Genomic DNA, 22,626 nt, shown 5'->3' with positions numbered 1-22,626 from the left:
ATAATGAAAGTCCTTGAAAGTATTTTGAGTTGAATTTTGATAAAGAATTCAGTCCATATATATTTGGATATTTACAACAAAAAGTTATATATAACTATATAATAAATAATTAAAATGAAAAGTGAAGTGCGGTCTTTGTAAAAACTTATCAAATCCTTCAGAGAGACAGCAGGAACATTAGGCGTGGACAGATTAGAACAGTTTGGTACATTCTGAGAAACATACAACACACTGGTGAGCTCAGATGATCGTCCGCTGTTGTCCACGGAAGACATTAGGGGTGGATGATCTCAGGATCTTCAGAAGGTTGGCATATAATTACCCAAGTCTAACATAAAGAGGGCCTTCATGAGAGCAAATACAGAGGTTCACCACAAAGCGCACAGCATTCATAGTCCTCCAAAACGGAAAGATGAGATTAGATTTTAACAACATCTAAAAAATACTTTTGGAAGAACATTCTTTGCGCAGGTCAGTTTAGATCAACCAGCCAGCCACCAGGGGGAGGTCTGCATGCCTTGGTCTCACTTTTGAGGAGTCCTGGCGTCCACGTTTGTTACAGTCTGATTGGTTGTAAAATAAATGTTTAATTGCATTATGAGCATGGTCTTTTTGCTCTGGTAAATGGAAATGTGGATATTTTATGTTTCTCAGATGACGCAGAAGCTGCATGATAGCGTGGCAGATGTTTTCAATATACACTGGAGGAAGAACGCTGATGGAAGAGTTTTTACTGAGGAGCCTCAAAAAAATGACTGAAGAGAGAAGAATTAGAGGATCAAACCCATTTGTATCAATACATAAACATGAGTGCAAAACTAGTAGCTATGGAACATTTACAACTATGTTCAATACACCTGCTTCTCCTCTACCGTCCTGTTATTAGATAAAACTGAATATATTTGGTTGTAAGGAATGCTTTTATGAAACTGCATGTTTCCTTGCAGTTTGTGTTTGTTATTTTAGAACAGTCTAAAAATGACTGAGGACTAGGGTGTTTGAACCTTTATGCCAAGCAATGACAAACAAGTTGATGCAATCATCTTTAATCCTTACAAATACGCCAGTAACAGTCAAACAACATTGAAGACAGTTTTCAAGCTCAGTGATCAAAGCACCTTGACTTTGAACTGAATCTGGCAAAGAAATGTAAAGAAAATGGAGACATAAAAGTTTAAGTGCTTTTAAATGGGTCCAAGATGTTGGATGTTGTTCGGTTATACCTGGAAATCTAACAAAATAACTATATGCATCTGGTATCTTTCTATTTATGCAACAACCATGTATGTACAGTACAGTCACAATATTTATTATTATTATTCTTTTCTGGGTGTTTGGTATTTGGGTTAATACTTCGTGTACATGTCTGACAGTGCTGTATGCGATGGAGATGTCAATTTCCCTGAGGGAACCTCCCAAAGGGATCAGTAAAGTTATCTATCTATCTATCTATCTATCTATCTATCTATCTATCTATCTATCTAAAACACGAAGCATGAAGTGTACTGCTGATGAGGTTATAACATCAACAATACGTTCGCCTCATAGCATAATGTTTTGGCCACTGTTACAATATCAATAAAAAATACCTATGTGCTTGCTAAAAATTGTGTTTTTTCTTGTTGTCACTGTCACTACTAAAGCATCACTCTTATCCCATAGTGAATTTGATTGTTAGATCATTATACCATTCACACACACAGTCAAGAGGAATTATCCATTAAAACATCTTTTGTAATTATTCATCTTGTTTCTATGTGATAGCGCAGAGTACAGTACCTTGTATTTTATTATCGTACTACGTATTTTAACTATTAAATAATCATCATCCTCTAACGATTTGTCTTTTACTTGCCCTTCAAGTGCATTTGAGAATATTTTGCATTTTCTTCCATGTGGTTTCCATATGTTTTACATCATAAGGAATAAACATTTTAGTACATGAGAGGATGTGGCACACACTGAATCAATCTAACCCAGTGCTGGATGAGCGATACAGTGAATAAGAGAAAGAAAGGACCAACTTCTCCTCCAGCTTCACTGCACTTCTTCAAATGAAGAAAGAACAAGTGAAAGAGCTAATGCTATAATCCAAAGTTTAGGTTAGTTTATGTCTTTTTCTTTCTTTTAGGAGGAATTTGGGGAGGTGGCATAATGTACAATTCTACCAATAACAATTAAAAAGAGACCTTTATTTGGAATAAAGGCAAAACCCTCGTAGGTGACTACCAGAGAGAAAGACACTTAATAGATTATTTTCATCTTATTTTCAACAATGACAGCTATCACAAATCTAATTGTTCTTGTTTCAGATCAGTCTTGTTCCTTATGTTTGTCTAATTTTCAACCCTGCTTCCAGTTGTGTTTTAATAAGTTCATTTGTTTTCTACATATTTTAACTATTAAATAATCATCATCCTCTAACGATTTGTCTTTTACTTGCCCTTCAAGTGCATTTGAGAAAATTTTGCATTTTCTTCCATGTGGTTTCCATATGTTTTACATCGTAAGGAATAAACATTTTAGTACATGAGAGGATGTGGCACACACTGAATCAGTCTAACCCAGTGCTGAATAATCGATACAGTGAATAAGAGAAAGAAAGGACCAACTTCTCCTCCAGCTTCACTGTTGAAGCTGATGAAACTTATAAGGAGCAGGTAAATTAATTGAAGAATTGAAGAAGTGAAAGAGCTAATTCTATAAGCCAAACTTTAGGTTAGTTTATGTCTTTTTCTTTCTTTTATGAGGAATTTGGGGAGGTGGCATAATGTACAATTCTACCAATAACAATTAAAAAGACCTTTTGGAATAAAGGCAAAACCCTCGTAGGTGACTACCAGAGTGAAAGACACTTGATAGATTATTTTTATCTTATTTTCAACAATGACAGCTATCACAAATCTAATTGTTCATGTTTCAGATCAGTCTTGTTCCTTATGTTTGTCTAATTTTCAACCCTGCTTCCAGTTGTGTGTTAATATGTTCATTTGTTTTCACAGTCAGAGGAAGTGATTTAGGTGTGTCTTTACAAGGCATGCAGTGGAGACAGGTTTGGTATTTTACCAGGAAAATATGGGACAGTTAAGTCACATTTTTTGTTTTGCTTGGTTCCAACAGACATCTGAGTCTTTAAATCTCCTTTATAAAGGTGTTACAAGACACAGATACATAGTCTTCACAAAAGTAATCCACTTACAATCAACAGATGTTTTATAACTACCTTCATTAAGTTTGGGCTGGGTTCCAAGGTAGGAAAATGTTGTTGTTTTTTAGATTAACATTTTTGAAAATTTGAAGTTGAAAATGACTGTGTTTTGCCCCAGTGTATACAACAACCTTTGTTTCCACAAATCTCTACCGAGGATGTGGAGAGTGCAAACTTTATTATGCTATGTTCTCATTGAGTCACAGTTGAAGTGTTGCTCAAGTTCTTGTTGTTATGTTGTTGTCCATTTAATGATGAAAATGAATAATGAAATGGTTAAACATGTGAAGGGAAGATCAACAGACCGGATGATAGCCTTTCAGACATTTATAAAATTGTCCTAATGGCCGCATCCATTTCGACTTTATCTTGCAAGACAGTATGTTTCTGTTGATTCCACTAGATGACACACTCCAAACACTTATGGCCTTTGAAGATGAGTCTATCATCTCTGCTTACATGTGATTTACTGTATTTTAGATCTACCCCAGTCTGCTACTGGCCCAGCCCACCTTTTAAAACCCAGTGTGAGTGTGAATGGTTGTCTGTCTCTCTGTGTTGGCCCTGCGAAAGACTGGCGACCTGTCCAGGGTGTAGCCCCGCCTCTCGCCCGATGACAGCTGGGACAGGCTCCAGCAGACCCCCGCGAACCTTAACAGGAACAAGTGGGTACAGAAGATGAATGAATGAATGAATGAATGAATGAATGAATGAATAATCCTGTGTATCCTTTCATATACTTAAATCTCAAATAAATAATGGCATCTTAAATACACTGTAAAAATAGCAAATTATAATCTTTGTCCTCATTATAGTAAGTGATAGTCCAGATTACCTAGAATATTAAAGGTGACAGAGAATGAAAAAACGTTTTTACCTTGTCTTAGTTGAATTACGGTAGTCTGCCCGCATTCACGAACATACGAAAAGTGCTAGACATTCTGAACATCTCCGTTTCATAGAAATTCCTCTTTTAGAAATGTCAGCCAGAAAATGCCCCAATCTGAACAACGGATACATATTACGTAAAATGCATCTCACTGCCCCCCCACTCTCATTCAATTCCCTCCCCTTCAAAATAATTTGCATACATCCGCCCTCTCGCCTCCAACGGGAAGTACATTGCAGCAGTGCTTGCGGAGTTCAAGGCGAAATGGCGAGTCGCGTTCCGAGGTGTGCTCTTCCAGGCTGTGCAAGCGGTGTGCAAACTTTCCATTACATTCCCACCGAAAGAAATGCACGAGATGCGTGGCTGCTGTTCATTTATAATCGGATTCCAACTACATTCAACCACAGACTGCTACTTCGTTTGTGAACGGCAGTCTATGGCGAAAGATAAATTATTTTCTGGTCCCGATCGACTTGTGCCTTGGATTATACATATGTTGTTTTTCAGAATAAAAAATGATTTTACATGTCAAGAATGTCACAGTTTGTCGCAAGATAGTTAAGTAAAACGCTATGGAAAATACGTAATTAAACGAACTACAAGTCCCGCATGCTGGCGCGTACAGAACCGACCAAAACTCCCTTCGGTAAGTAGAGGGGCGGGACTTCGGCTCTCTTGAGTGGCAGCAAATGCAGCCAATCAGCGTCAAGTGCTTGCATTTCATAATGAGGTTGCCAGTTAAGCCCGAAGGGGCGCCAAATAGGTGCAAAACCACGCGTTTAAAATACCCCACCCTAATATAGCTTTCTGAGAGAGGTTTTTAGGAAGCTTCTAAGGCATTACAGACCCAACCAACATTTTTTTGTCTGCATGTCACATCACAGATCAAGGATAAATACCCCGTTCAATCATTCTATGTCACCTTTAACCTGTGAGGAAGTTGTTTGGAATTCTGATGAGCAATACACATGTAGACATTTGTATGATTCATTCACCTTAGATCCAAATCAAAAGCAAACATGGTCTACCATGACAGGGGTTACATGGAGGAGCAATATTCCCAGGCTTATTGTTGACAGATTGTGAATGATGACATATAATATAAACCAAGAATTAAATTTTCATACTTTTACTGTAAATAGATCAACAGGCCAAATGAAATCAAGTAAGTTGTGCTCATGTAAATATGATGGAATTAAAACTATAATTTATAAGTTGAAATAAGGTTTGACATGAAGTTAAACTGGCTAAATTATTACTGTGTTTACTGTGTACTACTAAGTTTGTGGCCTTGAAATTTTGATTTGTATTAATTTTTCCAGTGTGAAGTCAGTCCACATCTTTTTATTTAGATGATTTTAATTGTGTGATTTATGTCTACAGAGTTGTGCCACATAACTTGACCTAAAGGTTTCTACTGTGTTGCAAGACTTGACAGACAGTTAACATATAAGTGACAAGTATTCTTGAATAATGAATCCATTCTTTATTTCCTTAGAATTGTGATTCACATTAAATAGAAATATGTAAATCTTGTCTGGCTTTTGTGTCCATACAGGTTTTAAAGAAGCCTGCACTCATGAAAAACTCTTGTTGCTGATCACGTTGAGTGTTAGGGTAAAATTAAACTTACTAATTTACCGTCACCTATGCCTTTAGCCTCCTTCTCCAATGGTACAAGTACAGCAACCAAATCCATATTTACACACCCTATCACAGAAAACAAGAGGCCCAGTTAGATAGAAAAGCATCCATTATGGCAACACTGCGTCAGCATTGAAAGCGTTTCCTTTTTATTTGCCCTTCAAATGAATTGACACAATTTAAATTGTCCCCACTTCCAGATTTCCTTATGGTTTGCATACAAAGGAACAAGATCCTCACATGTTTTGTTTCAGCTGCCTGTTTTGTGACAGTGACATTAGGGATGGGCGATACTGAAAAAATTGGTATAAATCTGAGGAGGAGGAGGAGGTGGGGGGCAAAGTGAGCCTGAGCAGAGTGAGAGAGGACCGCTGTTTGCAGAGAAGGACTGGGAGAGAAGCTGCGCTCACACAAACCCGTCGAGGAAATATGAGTAATTTGATCAACATATAGAAGAGAAACTGCAACAAAGATATCAATCTCATCAGGTCAGTATCGATCTGATACTGATACTAACTTTGTCATCGATATTATAGATATTTAGATCAATCCGGCCAAGCGACTACGGCACTCTCTTGTTGTTACTGTCACAATCAGTGGCTGAACCTGGGCTAAAATAATTAGCAAAGGTGCAAAAACACCAGCTCATAGTAAAAATAAATATAAAATGTACTGAAGTTTGGAGAATTTTGACTCATTAGACATTAGGTAAGTCTCTACATTCTTTATTGTTGTGCACAACCTTTTTTTTTAATAATGCAGTTCTTATTTTTTCAATTATCTCGTCCTTCTCTCTATTTTAAATTATGACTTTTATGATAGTATTTCATGACTTTTTCATTCAATAAATTGTTTGAGTGAAATCCATAATTACCATTAAGGTGAAAGTAAAATTTTAATGTGGCAGTGTAACAGTGTCAGGTTGTGAACACAAAGATGTGCAGGAAAAATAAAACAGTAATCTAGTCCTGTCATTTGCTTAAAACCTTTATGTGTTTACAATCTTATTATATGTATGGCATTAGAATGTATGGGTGACTTAGGAAGTGTAGTACGTAAATCCTCTTCTATTCACTATTTTTACCTTATGCAGCTATGGAAAGAATGGCTCTATTTCTACTTACAGGTCAGTGTTAATTCAAATATATTCCAAAGTTCTGTCACATTTCTCTTGTTCTTTAAATAAACTTTATTTTAAAGAATTAATCTAAGTGGCATGAAAATGTAGATTTTTACACTTTGTTTATGATTGTATTCCCACAGGGTTGTGTTGTTTATCTTTGTGCACCAGCCAGCACAAATATGTTTTATTTCAAATGGCAAAAACCTGGTACGAGGCTCAGACCTACTGCAGAGAGAACTGTTTTGACCTGGCCACCATAGACGACATGAATGAGATGCAAGAAGTTCTTAAAACTGTGGAGGGCAAGTACAATGACGCCGTGTGGTTTGGGCTTTGGAAAGCAGACACTCTGTCGTGGCACTGGTCTCTGCCAGAAAAAGATTTCTACAGAGAAGGAGAAAAATCTTATTTGCCTTGGGGTTCTAATCCATCATACAACTGTGCGACTTATAAACAGGGATTTCTTTATGCGATTGCCTGTCATCATCTCAAAAAAGCAGTTTGCTATGATGGTGAGAGTCTTACACATACACACACCAAACATTTTACAACTAAAATGAACACAGATTTTAACTGCAAGTCCTAAAAGGGTATATAAAGCATTATGGAAAGAATAGAAGTGCACACTTAAGTCAACAGTATCCAAATAACAAACCAATTATTATTATTAACTGAATTTAACTTCTGGTTGAGTTGAACCTCTGCTAACCACACCAAAAATCTTATTGAAGGTTGCCTGGATACATTTTAACACCAACTTCAGATTTTTTACTGAATGGTGAATGGTGCACATTCAGCTCTTCACCTCACTGATATAGCTTGTTAAACATCTGCTATGTTATGTGTTGCTGCTAAGGGTGTATATGTAAAGCAGGATGTTATCTGCATAATAGTGACAGAAATGCATTTACTATAAACTATAAATTAAAAAATGCAAACAATGCAACACATAGAAAACAATGCAAGAGACAAGACAAGAAAAGACAAGGCAAGATGTTGATATTGATGTTCTGAGCAGTGTACACTCCAAATGACCTCAGTAAGGTACAGCTGTTTTAGGCATTATTGCCACTTACATGTAAAATCTTGCTTGGACATGAGTTGAGATGATTAAATTCAGAGATTAAATCCAAAATCGTCTCCGACTCCATCTTATACTCATGTCTTTATGCCCACATGTTAATGGAGAAAAAATTTACAGATGAAAAAGAAAAAACCTTTCTAATGTATTATTGCAGATTTTGCAATTGTTATTTTGTCCAAGTTAGAAATGCACAGTGTAGCAATAGTCAAAAAGACAGTAACAACGACTTGTTCTTCGTTTTAGGAGAAGGACAAGGTGTTGATAATTACTTTCTCACTGAAGCTGAAATGACTTGGAATGAGGCGCTGAACTACTGCAGGACCAACCACAGAGACCTGACTAGTATGAGGAATGAAACAGAGCATCTGATAGTCCAGAACCTAACCTTGGGCCAGGAGGTGTGGATCGGCCACTTCAAAGACCCATGGATGTGGTCAGACCAGACAGCCTCCTCAATGAGATACTGGCCACCAGAAACGAAAGTGTGGAGCGGGGATGGTGAAGCCTGCGGTGTTTTGTTGAAGGCAGAATCTGGTAGATGGGGATCAGGGAACTGTTCAGTAACTTACCCGTTCCTCTGTGCCTGCGTCGACAACGGTTCAAAATTTATCATCTAAATTACTTGGAATGTCAAAGAGTCTTCATGATGCAATTTTTTTTATATCTGTTTGTCTTTCTCTCTATGTTAGGAAGCAAACTGAGAGTCATTAAAGTAAAGGTTCGTCTACAGAACTCATTGTTGGATCTAAATGAACCACCAGCACGAGACAGCCTCTTGCAGCAGGTAAGTACAAATCTATGTAATTGTCTGGCGCAGTCTGTTCAGTAAATAGAACAGCTGCACACATCTACTTGAAAGTATTCTCAGTTTTCTGGTTTCTGATATAACTGATATATGGACATGGACATGAGAATGGACATGAGTTATAGTGTGTGTATACACCAATCAGGCATTACCATTCTGACCAGAAGACAGGGGAAGTTATATTGACCAGCTTGTGACAATACAAACTTCTGCTGGGAAACTTATGGACCTGGTATTCATGTGAATGTTACTTAGACATGTACCACCCACCTACACCAGACCAGACACCCCCACCCCATAGCAATGACACTCCTTGATGGCAGCAGCCATTCCCAGCAGGATGCAGCCTGGCACAGACACTCCCACAAAAACACTTTAGGAGCAACTCAAAAAAACATGAAAAAGGCCCATGTCCATAATGTTATGCCTGATTGGTGTATGTAAATATATCGCTGATATAAAGAATTATATACAAATATATAATATATATAATCTGTAAGATATAAAAGTTAGTGATAAGTTATAACTTGGTTAAGTCCTGCATATTATTGTAAGAATATTTCATAATGCAGAGAAAATGTTGGAAATGTTCAGCCCTGAGTAGTGCTGCAGTCTCCTGCATAAAGCACCAAAAACGTTATGTAGCTTGAAAGGCAAGACCCAGGAGAAAATATTGAGATAGGTGTTTAGAAATCTTCAAATTGATGTCCAGCTTTGTTAGCTTATTAGTGTCAGCTGTGTTAGTCAGCTGCAGCATATTTGAAAGGAGCCTGGATGAAATTGTGTTGTTTGGCACTTTTATCTTTTTCTTTGTCTCTTTCCCAGATGATGCTGAAGTTGCATAACAATGGGACAGATGATTTGCAGTATCAGTGGAGGAAGCAGCCTGATGGAAATGTTTTTGTCTGTGACACAGAAAGCTAAAATGGCTAAAACTGTTAATGTATTAACAACAAATAATTTAAAGTAGGTATGAAATTTGTATAATCAATATGTAACGTGTGCAGAGTAAATATGTAATTATATCTTAGAAATATTTATTTAGTAACTGAGGAGAGAAACAACAGGGGAAAAAAGAGCTGCCTACATGAATCTGCTTGTTGTTACCTCAGAAACATACAAGACACCATTTATAAAGATTTTACAAGCTGCAATGCACAACTTTGTTAATGATAAGATTATTTTCCAATGCTTTATAGATGCTGTATAGCTGCTTTGTCAGGTTGAGGACACTCCTTCTCTAGCACAATATGTTACTTATTGTTTACATGCTTATCAAAGCATGTAAACAATAAGTAACATATTGTATATATATATATATATATATATATATGGGATATTTTTTAAGACTTCATCACATCTCATTTCCAACAGCATTTAGCTAAAACAATAGTCTTGTCCTGATCTTAGCCAGTGCTTTTCTGAGTGCTTTTCTTATGTAAAACACTGCCAGGATGTGTCTGGTGTGACAGTGTTGTACTTTGCGTGCCCATCTCTAACCCTTCCCATACACTGTACTTACTTATTTATTTGCTTTTTTTCAACTCGGAGTGGTTGGCAAGGGCAACTGTAAAACTCCTGTTTTACAATGCATAACTTAACTTGTTGTCTGTATAGAAACTTAATACAGCTAGCTGCAACCTAAAACAACTAAGTTTGTATTGTAACTTTCTTATGCTGTGTTCATACTTCTGGCGAAAAAGCAACAAGCCACAATTCATTTTTAATGGTAGCCAGAAATACAAAGCGATAAACTGACCTCCAGCACCAGCTGCTACATGACAGGCTACATTTAGCTGGCTTCAACTTCTTTAATGACAACCATTAATATGCATATGTTTTGTCAAAAGGGCCACAACATCCATCAGCGTCAACAAGCGCTGGAGCTACGCTTGACAATGCAGCTGGCCACGCTTGGCTGTTTTGTAACATGTTGCTTATAGTATGAGCCCAGCGTTGTGCACATGGCCATGGATAACTTCAACATGTGATTGTGCCGTGCGTCAACCCCAAATTACAATCATGAAGCTGACAACACGGACCTCATTATAGCTTTTCTTTACCTCGTAGTGTGATTGCAACATGATGATAAATATGGAGGTCTAAAAGTTGTTGCTACACTCAAGGGACAGGGACTCTCTTATTTCAAAGCCTTGCTGTTCTGTTTGTTTTTGAAGATAATCAAAGCCATAGAGCTCATTTTAGATTGACTCATTGTCTATTGAATTTCATGGGATTGTTGTACTGTTTATTGTGATTACTCGAGTGGTATCTCTAATTTTCCTTTATTTCCTGTTGTAAACACATTCTACTATTCTGCCATTCTACTACCCCCCAAAACATCAAAATGTTTTGATGTAATGATGCTTGCTATGGTTTAAGCAATAAAGTGATATGGAAAGCTTCGTTGTTATTATTACTAATATCTATTAAATATCTATCTCATTAAATTGTAGTCGATTAAGTTGTATATAAATGAGGCTGAGGTCTGAAAGGATGACTCTCACATGTTTCCCACCCTCCTTTTTTACTTTTGAATGAACTTTCTGGACTTCCGTGGAACTGATTATTTTCATGAAGAAATAGGGGTAATTTGTCTATTCTAATAAACACATTCTTGTAATAAGTAATAAACTTTACCAATATAAATGTACTTATATATCCTTTACGGAGGTTAATTATATTACTCCCGATAATCTACTCGGATTGTTCGGGTTAACATTTAACTGCATTTAAGTAGTAATCCATACTCCCCCTGTTAGTAAGTCACAATGGTACGTTCCAAATTAGAGCTCGTTCTGCGCTAGCGTTCGTATCCAAGCATCAGGAGACTGTCAGCACCTCGGAAAGCGCAGTTTCGGTCAACAACTAGGTGTGTTATTTGTGTTCTTATAGTATCATCTAAAACTATTAATCCCCAACATGTCTGCTCCAAAGAAAGGAGACTTGTCTTCAAGCGAAAAGGAGTTGTTTGAGGTTATCACTGCAGGTAAGCCTCTTCGGCTAACGCTAATCCCTGATAAAACATACAGCTTTGTAGCTTGTGGGACAAGTTAAGATACAATTTATATAGAATAATGTCAACTTAATAGGTTCGGCTTTTCCATGTTATGTAAAATGAAGTGCAGCAATAAATTTAAAGGATTTAGATTCGGCAAGGCTAGGTACTAGCTAATGTTAGCTAAAAGCTAATATGTGCTTACATTCTGTTAGCTTTCTGTCATTACAGTCCCACCTCACTGATTTCAATTCGCGTGATTTTTACTTAATGTCATTGGAGGTTTTTGTGCGTAATGTGCAACAGCTTCATTATAATACATTAGTTTATTGCAAAAATATTCAATATTAAATAACTAACTGTATAATTAATTAACTGTATTTATGCTAAGATAATTTTTTTTAATTTGTTTTGCTTTTAGGAAATGTTCAAGAGGCCTCAAGGCTGCTGGGCTGTAAAGATGTCCGAGTCAACTGTTTGGATGAGGTAACAGAGCATTTCTGACAGGAGTAAACTCTCAATACAGGCTGACACCTCTGCAGATATCCTTTTAAATTAAATTACAAGAGCAAGAATCAAGCCTCAGACTGTTGATTGACCGGTTTGAAGACTCTTCAGTGATCTTCAAAGGTTTAGGGTCATGCATTTTAAGGCAACGGGTTCATATTCATGCCAGATGGTTTTCTAAAGTTTAGATTTTTTGTAAAACATTAACTTACTTGGAGAAGTTTAAAATGATAATGGTAAAATGAACTTATAAAGCATGTGTGGGTGCATCTCAAGACTGCAGTTTATTTTTGTAAAAGTGAAGACAACACAACCTCTTCTAGCAAAGATCTTCCTTTGTTCAGTGACATATGCATGGGACAAGAGTCACTACTCACCACACTAAAGGACTTTAGAGGAGCATGTTGTTTCTTCTTTCTGTCACTCTTTTGTGTCCACCTGTCAAAATCAGGTGTTTATAACGGAACTACAATTAATAGACAGTGTGTGATTTTCATCTCTAGTTGAGGTAGGACAAACTCTGTAGGTTCCAAGCAGTAGATTACATAACATCTTTAGTAAAAATAAGAATAATATACATAATAATACTATATAAAGTTGGAGGAATGAATAAAATACAGCAGCAACAGGTGGTTGGTATAGGTTGGTATAGGTTATGTATACTAGTAAAAACAAATATATTCAAATGGTTGTCCAGTGCTAACTCTCATCTTCATGATTTTCTAATGCTTCATTTATGTTGAGTCAGAAAGGTGGTAATTCAACTGTACGATCATTCTGGAGAATGTAGTTTGTGGTGCTGTTAAACTGGATTAGACTTGAATAGATTAAACACCAGAAGTGTTTCTGTTATTTTGCCAGTCGCACTCACAGTAATGTCAAAATAATAGTAACATGTGTTGGTACAAACGACCTTCATGAAGATAAAAGTTTAGTACATTACTTTTCCAGTAGAATGCATGTGTTTTTACTGGTTTACATAATGAATTGTGTGAATGGTGTTGTTTCACCTTAAGAGTCTAACAAAATTATTATTTTTTTTCTTAGTAAATAAGGGGGATATATTAATGGTTTAAAATTAAAAATACAAGTAGAGTAAGGCGCACACAAAGGAAATAATGTGGTTATAACTATATCCTAATACAGCTATTGTCTTAAAATAGTTCTTCTGCCATATTTCCACACACAAATGTCAGTCGTCCATTCAGTGCAGCTTCATGTTTTGTTATAGCTTATCTCTATTCTATACAAGGGCTCTTATCACGTGAGCATTTATTTGAAGAGGGTTACGGTGAAAATAATATGGAAATTATAATTGTTAGTTTTGGCTCTTAATGCAAGTAAATCCATTTAAGTTTAATAGGTTTCATTAATCCTGTTGGATATTTCAGCGTTACAATACCTTTAAGAACAGGTGAATGTAATTAAAGAAATAAGACAGACAACTAAAATATTTAGTAGCGCATAACGAGTATAAGTATTCAGCTTGTGTGGTGTCTCAAAAGTTTGTGGTTTTAATGAAGATATCTTTATTTATGTTTCTCCTTGTGCTTTTTGTTCACAGTATGGGATGACTCCTCTTATGCACGCCGCCTACAAGGGAAAAGCAGACATGTGCAAGCTGCTACTGCAACATGGAGCGGATGTCAACTGCAATGAGCATGAGCACGGATATACAGCGCTGATGTTTGCTGGCCTGTCAGGTTTAACTTTTAACACAGTGGTGTTGATTATTCATTGTTCAAAATCTCCCTTGTTCTGGAACGTTTGGTAACTCTTCACTATTTTTTGTTACAGGAAAGACTGACATCACATGGATGATGTTGGACGCAGGGGCGGAAACTGACGTGGTTAACTCTGTAGGAAGGACCGCCGCACAGATGGCAGCTTTTGTAGGTACGTTCGGATCAAACTTGTCCTCGCTGTCACAGAGTTTCAGCACACAAAGACCAAGTATGTCCTATTTATCAGTCAGAAAAACAAACATGTATTACAAGTATTAAATAAATGCTTTTACTTCTCTTCATCTGATGATGAAGAATTACAGTTTACACATGTTGGTTATCCCAATGAATTCATTCATTTTAATTTCTAATAATCATTTGTTGTTACAGCAGCTCTACTTAGACTAAGGGCTGAACGACTTTTGACTTTTTAAAGTCGACTAATGCGGCAAATGTCGAGTCAACGTCGTCACATATGAAATCACAACAATGAAATCAGTATTTTTGACCTAAATACATTATAGTGTCTCGCACAAAAGAAGCTATGGAGACTTTTCTGCAAGGTAATTGAAGCTTGAACCCAGGCTCCTGTTGGCTATAACCCCACGGCAACTCTATAAACACCATCAGTGTGACACTGTGGCTTCTACTATGCGGCTCTTGCTGGCCAAACTCTTAGCTCTACCATAACTTCCATCTCTTGCATGGTACATTAACTGACATCAAGCACAGAGAGCATGCTCTACAACCACAGCAACAATGTCAACTAATAGAACACAACAGAACTGAACATAGACACATGAGTTTATCAATACTGTGCGCTGCACATATGTTTAGCCTATATAAATTGGCACCGTCAATAGCATTTAAAAATACTTCACAGTGTGTTGTAAGATAGGATAGTGTAGCCGGGATTAAAAACAATAAAATTAAAAATGCGGTATATCTCCCAAGACATTTCCGTGTATAGCAGTTAAAGGTCTATAATAACTTTAGACAATGAAACTCACCAACAAATTGTGGATGTGTTGTTGTCTATGTTATCACAGCACGTTTGGTGAAGTTGTTCATTGGCTGAGAGGATTTGGACCGTTCCTCTGCTGGCATTAGCGCAGTGGTTCTCAATTATTCTCACTTTTACTGTGAGAGTTTAGACAGATTTTCACAAATAATGTAAATGAATTAAAAATATATAAAGTAATATAATGACGAGTTTTCATGGGCTTTTGGACCATCAGACTAGACGCTGACAAGAAACATTGTGCCATAAACACACTATCCCCAATGGTGAAGCACGGTGGTGGCAGTATGATGGTTAAAAATAAGCCATCTTCCCTATTTCCTTCCCAGGGCAGCATGACTGTGTTACAGTGATCAACAACTTCTTCTCCCGTGCCCGTCTGGATTATTACACGAAGCCTCAGGGTTTGGAGAAAGAGCCCAAGCTGCCACCCAAACTGGCCGGACCCCTCCACAAAGTCATCATGAGCACCAACCTCAACCCTGTAAAGGTAGTTGGATAGGGAATGTAGGTTACAAGGGGCATATATGTGTTCTTCAAGCATCTTTGCACATGTCCTCTTTCCACCCTAACACCTCCAATAGTAAAATTCATTATATGCATCAATAATTCCAAACAACCATTTCCACTGATTATATCCTTTAATGCAATGTAGGCAAAAGTAAAGCTGCTGCAGTTATTGGTTGGGTTGGAAACCAGCCGAATGTCACCTTTGAATTATTATTATTTAAATAAAAAGACTACATTAGCTCTTGTCAACCTTCAGCCTTGAGTTGAGCTTAGGTCTGTACTATGTTGATGAGTGAATAATGGAGACAGTTCGGATTTTTAGTGGAGCAGATTAGATTAGATTAGATTAGATACTTTTTTATTCCGTGGAAAATTCGGTGTCCAGTAGCTTCATCACATAGAAGTTATACAGTACAATAATATGAATATATAATGCTGTGTAAAAAATATACAGTATTGGCTGCAATGACCTAAGTAACAGTTGTTTCCTCACAGTAGTGAGACACTAGATTGTCAGTTGTGAATAGATTCTCGATTGCAGGCAAACCATTTCGTCGGTAGAATCAGATAAATCATGATTTTTGTATTATGAAATGAGACTAGGTGTGACTATTTAGTTTAGGATAAGGTTAATTTGATAACTATTAGCACAACAGTCAAATGTGTGTCCCTTGGAGTGAGTTGGGAAATTTATGTAATTGTTGCAGTCCAAAGCTATCCAAACTAGATGTAAAGTCCCTGGTGAGTTCATTAGTGATATTGTGCATATGTATATTAAAATCCCCTAAAAATAATATGCTGGGGGGAAAGAGAACTTAAATGTGTGAGAAAAGTGACAAATTCATGTATGAAGTCATTATTTAGCTTAGGTGGATGATAGACAACGGCAATAGTGGGAGTAGGTCCTGTTAGTTGTGTTACAGTGGTTTCAAATGAAAGAAGCGATGATACAAACACAGGCGAGACTTTCCACTTCTCATGGTAGATTATTGTGAGACCTCCTCTTCTTCTAGAAGCACGTGGATGACAGATGTAAGCAAATCCACGAGGTGTAGATTCATTAATTTGGGAAAAGACAAACAAATCAAGTTGTTGCCACGTTTCAGTCAAACAGTCAAAAAAAGTCAACCTTATGGTTAATCAGAATATCCTGGACAAGAGGACTCTTGCTCGTGAGTGTGCAGACGTTGAGTAGACCGAAGTTGATGTTGGAGTTGTCGTGTTTGACATTCTCATTAGCCGGCCTGGTTAGCCAGCCAATAAGCTCTGGCCAACTTCCCAACCAGCCTTTCTCGAGGAGAGGCAAGTTGAGGACCATAAAGATTTTTGGATCTAGATTCCACCTAGACCACATTGGTGAATATCTGTTAAATCAGGAACAAGTACAGTGAAAACAGTTTAAAAAGATGGGTCTCTGGAGAGCAGCAGCAGCAGCGAGTTGTGCCAGCGTTCACTCAACCGGAAGCTCTGTTCTGTGGTGCGCTAGGATGTTGTTTTGTGTGGGAAGAGCATTTTCACATCATACATATGATTTCCACAGTTAGTATTGACTTGCTTGACTGTTGTCTAATTATAACTGCATGCAGGCTAATATACTTAGAGAATTAATATACTTCTTTAAATCACAGGTAAGTGGCAGCAGTAGAAATTTGACTTTATAGATGCGTGGTTTTTGGCTAATCATTTTAATATATCAGAATTCAACGTAATCACCCTGATGCCAAATTATGTAAATCCAACATTGTAATGAAGAATGAAGTTGATGTTTTGACTGTTCATTTTTTAAATTACCATTGTGAAACTAGAGATATTGATGAGAGCTGTATATCTGCAAACATTTTACATAACGACCTAATAATGACGTTTTATGCAATAAATGTTTTTGTTTGTGTCTAGGAAAGCCTTCATATATCTTTTTTTTAAAAAGATCAGTTTGCACACTTGTATTGTTCACTGGAAAATAAGTTGTGGCCCATGTAAACAAAAAAAAATTAGGACTATTGCAAGGAAAAATAATGTGAAAAAATAGTGTAACGCTTGCTGCAAACAGATCTCGATGAGTTTTCATGTGTTCTCTTAGATGGTGATGCTGGTGAAGGAAAACCCCTTACTGGCGGAGGTGGAGGCTCTGGACAAATGTCGCCGGGTGATGGAACTCATCTGTGAGAAGTGCATAAGGCAGCAGGATATGAATGAGGTGCTGGCCATGAAGATGCACTACATCAGCTGCGTGCTGGGAAAATGTGCCTCTTTCCTCAAGGACCGCGAGGACAGGCTTGATGGCCTCATAAAGAGGTGAGGTCATGCGGGAAGATAATATTGTTTTAACCGTTTCATGTCACACAAGATTAGTAGGGGAGTACTTTACCTTCACAGTTGTAGCGATCATGACCTCTATTCCCTTGTTGTCCAGTTTGCTGAAAGGCCGGGACAGCGATGGTTTCCCCGTGTATCTGGAGAAGTTTATCAGAGAGTGCATCCGCAAGTTCCCTTACTGTGACGCAACTCTGTTGCAGCAGCTGGTGCGCAGCATCGCTCCTGTGGAAATTGTGAGTTCAGAAATCAAAACTTCAAAATAAATCCTTAAATCCTGTATCATTTCCCCTCTTACTCTATCTTTTTTTTTCCGAATGTAAAACTTGTGTTTTGTTTTATTTTGCAGTGACTGATGATCAGTTTTCCTTGTCCTTCTAACATCATTGCAGGGCAATGACCCCACAGCTCTGTCAGTGCTGACTCAGGCCATCACAGGTCAGGTGGGATTCATGGATGCAGAGTTCTGCACCTCCTGTGGAGAGAAAGGAGCCGAGAAGAGATGTTCTATCTGTAAAATGGTGAGACTCAAAATTAGGAATAGGATTTGATTAGATTTCGTCAATTCTGCTTGTTGATCCAATTTTCTATCAATTCCCTGATTAATTCCTGACCATTTGGAAAAAAGTATTCCTTCACCGGTTACCAGCTACTTTATTTGCTGCATTGATCTGCAGCATGAACATGTCTGACTCAGACACAAAAGAAAAAATAGGTTTCACTTTCACCACACCTTATGAAAATATTTTCTTGGTTATGATACTCTAATGGGCCACCAGATTCAAGGCAATCAATGGGAAATGATGCTTGTATTAAATCACAGCCTTATTTTCAAACGGCATGATTTCATCTTGTTTAGTGAAATGCAGTTAAGCCTAATACAATTCCAATGGATGTTAAAATTAGAATGTTTCCACGTAGTTTTCTTGGTTGGATTTAAATTATTTTCTTAACCTCTTGAAATTTTAATTTCCTCTTGACTGCTTGCATTTTTCTTTTTCGTTTTTATGTTAAATCAGTCAAATAAAGGTTTGTTTGTTATTTCACCAGGTGATCTACTGTGGCCAAGCTTGCCAAAAGATGCACTGGTTCACCCACAAGAAAGTTTGTAAGAAGCTCCAAGAGCAGAGAGAGAAGCAAGAAGCAGAAACAGCCAAACTGAGGATGCAGCAGAGCAAAGGTAATTTAAAACATAAGTTTAAGTTTGGGGAAGTTTCTTTTATGAAATGATATTAAAAAGGTTAGATTTAATACAGTACACTACAGGAGGTTTGTTGATAAATTACTAAATTCACCCCTCCGAACAATTGCAGGAGTAATCCACCCAGTGCTGAGTTTCGGCTCAGATTATCTGGTAATATGAGGTCTCCGTGGATCGGATCTTAAACTTCCCCAACTGCTCACAGACTCATCAAGGTTGCTCCACATTACTACCAAACAGGATCTGACTCTTGATTTAAAATCTAGAGGATTATTATTAGTAGAATTTTCCAGTAACCAGTGAGAAAAAGGAGTCTACAAGCATAATGAGAAGCTGACGGTGTTGTCGAACAGTGGTAAACAGGTTTGCTATGACCCGACTTGAGGGCTGCAACGAAAAGAGAGACTAGACGTCAGAGTTACAACATTTATTAATTTTATCACCAGCTAAATGGAAAAACGTTGTTTAAGCCATATGTCGGGTTAAGTTATGTCTAGCCTTGTGAGAAATATTGGGATCATTTAAACACCATCTAAACCAGGGGTATCCAAAGGTTTTTCAGTGAGGGCCTCGTATGGAAAAATACATTAAGGGCTAATCAGGTGAGGTATATTCGAAAACAAATGTAGGTAAATTATTCTTTCTGCTCTCGTTCAGCATCAGTGAAGCTCTGACAAATGGTTTCATAGTGTTGTCATATTGTATATTATATTCATCACAGCAGCTATATTTGGTTCTTTGGTTCTGCCATTTTTGGTCACCTGTGGCAAAAGTGTTCTTTGATTAATCTTGTGTTGTTGAGAAGCTATACTGTTCAACGTGCTTGACTGTTTTGTACTAGATAGTACAGTACAGTCAAGTGTAAGTTCCATGTGTGGGCCATATTCCATTATATGTTCAGAATTTGCTGAAAGCCAATTAAAAATGGACCATGGGCCGCAGTTTGGACACGCAGCTAAGTCAAGCGTAGTAGATGCACTGAATCCACACGGACGCCTTCTACCACAGTGACTGTTGTCACAGCTCTCACGTTGCTATGGTTAATTTCCTTATTTTAACTTCCACTTGCGCGGAAAAATAGTTTAAAAATAAAAATGACTGCCGAGCTGAAGAAACAAAAATGACTCTGGTTGTGAAACAAAAAAACTCACAATGTGTCGTCTCTCCGTATAGGCCGCTGTATATCGGCCATCCTGTAGATTGGTGTGGTCTCTCATTACTCTTTCATGCCTGAATGCCCACTGATCATGAAGTCTGTATGTTAGACACTGTTGCCGCATTAACATGCAACCCGGGCAATCTGATCGCAATTAGCTAGCTTTTAGTGCCTGCGTTCACACCTGGCATTAACATGCATCTCCAGCTCCTCAGATCTGATCTCAGTTTTGCACTCCGTATCCAAATAAACGGCAACATCCTCTGGGGCGAAGTAGAATATTTTAAAAGCTGCTGTCTCCAACCCTGGAAGCTTCCATACTGAGAATAATCTAGGGTAATAAAGGTAAATAAAGACTCGGGTGATTGAGGAAATAGGAACTTGACTCATGGCTCATGACTCATTACTAATGGACTGATGTCTCGTACGGTGCCTTTCCGTTTTCAGGTGATTTATAATAGTGTTAATAGTTATGTTTTTGTTTTGTTTTTTTTCTCTAATGAATGAGACAAAACTCCGCTGACGCAATGTGACCTAGGACTCATTGCGTGTTTGTACTACCAAATTAATGAGGTCAAATACGACCGAGACCACCTCCAGATGGGGTCAGAGGACACATCTCTCAAATGCGATCGCAATGCATCCTGAATGTGTTCACACCTGTACTTTTTACTGGTCACTTGTAATCAGATTCCCCAAGATGGATGTTAATGCAAGGTCTGAACGGGTCTCAGATATAGCGTTACTCCTCTGTTGTGCAGCAGGTATACTTTCAGCTAATGCAACCAGCTTATGTGTAATTCTTTAACCAAAGTGTAAAAATGACAAGCTACAAATTAGAGAAGGATTTTTAAACTAATGTGAATGTGATGTTAACTGACTGTAACCTCAAATGGCATGTTGTGTTTTAGAAGAGAGTAAAGCAGTGGAGGAAGCCACGGACTCCATGCAGGAGCTCGCAGTGGACACCAACAGTGAGGTCGCCCCCTTAGACGCTGCAGCAGAAACATCAGACCCCACGTCAGTCGCAGCTGCTGACAACTGAGGAACGTCTCGACCTTCTCTAGGGTACATCCAGACGCCACAGACAGACTGAAAGCCAGACAAAGACTGGTCCAATTTATTATCAACCTGAGACTGTCACAAGAGCAGGGAGACAATGCATTTTTGTATCATGGCTGCCATCTTTTCTGTCCTTTTTATAACTTAATTTTTCAGCTGTCATTGTGAATGTGAACTAGGTTGTTCATGGTAGAGGTCACTAAGAGGAATATGTGAAGAGTTAAGGGTTGTCGTCCATGATGGAGTGTAATTCTGCCTTAAGAAACTGTAGCAAACTGCAGCAAAGAAGAGACTGTGTAGCTGTTGGTGTGTTTGCAATATGTTTTTTTTTTTGTTTTGTTTTTTAATGATAACTTCATGATAGCATGTCGGTGGATAGTGTGGCTGCACAACTTGACCAAAAATGTATATTTCAAAATATGAATGGCATAAACGTGTGTTTATTTTTTGTCAAATGTGATATTAATGCTCAGGACTTTCCAAAATACAACTAAATGAAAACAAAACATTTTTCCCCAACATTATGTCGATAAAGCGCTGTAGTAACTCAGCGCAAGAGCACAAAATATAAAATATAAAAAATGTTACTACTATGATTATTATATTTCATTTAATGTGCAGCCTGAAAGGACATAAAAGTCAAAACATCGTGTCCAGTTAAGCTTTGTTTGTCCTGAATGCTGATGACTTCCAAGATGTCAACTTGATTTTAATTACATTAAATAAAGACCAACTTCACAGATTTTGTCTGAGTAGATTTTCATCTTCATTCTCTCAGTGCTATTGTGATGAACTGATTTGACTCTGAAAGCAACACAGCCGTGTCATTTGTCGCTTCCTGTTTCCAACTGAGAATCTAGCGGATGCCTCTCTTTTGCACCTCTTCGTTTGTGACACTTTGCATCATATGTGTGCTTACGTGTCTCATTTTGACTCCGAGTTTGGTTACGTTGCCTCCTTGTTTTCATTCTCATTGTGGTCGTTTTGTGTTTGTGGTCCTTCCACATATTTCAGTGGTCCCCTTGTATACTTTGTGTTTCATTTTAATTGCGTCTCTTTTAGTGATATTTTGCTGGTTAAGACAGTTGACCTCATAACCAGCATTTAACTGTATTTATCTATGAAACAAATAAGTTAGTCAAACTACAAGCATGCCTTAAAGAAATGAAAGCTTTATTGACCTGTAACTTTCTATCTTCTAAACTAAAATCTGAAGTCACTGTATTTGGCCCTAAACCATCTAATCATTAAGTTTCTCTGGTTGATATTACTTTGACCTCCAGTACTACTATGAGGTTTTTATTTGCCCAAGATATGTCTTTTAATTTGCACACTAAACAAGTAAATAACTTCACTTGCACAACATGTGATGAGAATAGCT

The 22,626-nt window shown here is 37.6% G+C and overlaps 1 protein-coding gene across 1 annotated transcript; it reads left to right on the top strand.

Annotated features, from left to right (window-relative positions):
- The first annotated feature begins 11,429 nt into the window (after positions 1 to 11,429).
- ankmy2a (ankyrin repeat and MYND domain containing 2a) lies at positions 11,430 to 21,988 on the top strand. Its single transcript, XM_084557419.1, has 10 exons — positions 11,430 to 11,742; positions 12,173 to 12,237; positions 13,823 to 13,961; positions 14,056 to 14,154; positions 15,333 to 15,493; positions 17,594 to 17,808; positions 17,927 to 18,062; positions 18,219 to 18,347; positions 18,877 to 19,006; positions 21,095 to 21,988. Exons 1-10 carry the CDS (start codon positions 11,676 to 11,678, stop codon positions 21,226 to 21,228), a joined length of 1,275 nt encoding a protein of 424 aa, XP_084413545.1. The 5' UTR covers positions 11,430 to 11,675; the 3' UTR covers positions 21,229 to 21,988.
- The last annotated feature ends 638 nt before the right edge of the window (positions 21,989 to 22,626 follow it).

The sequence above is a fragment of the Chelon labrosus genome (genome assembly GCF_963514085.1).
Source record: "Chelon labrosus genome assembly, chromosome: 12".
NCBI classification, from domain to species: Eukaryota; Metazoa; Chordata; class Actinopteri; order Mugiliformes; family Mugilidae; genus Chelon; species Chelon labrosus.
This window is presented reverse-complemented; position numbering and strand designations above follow the sequence as displayed.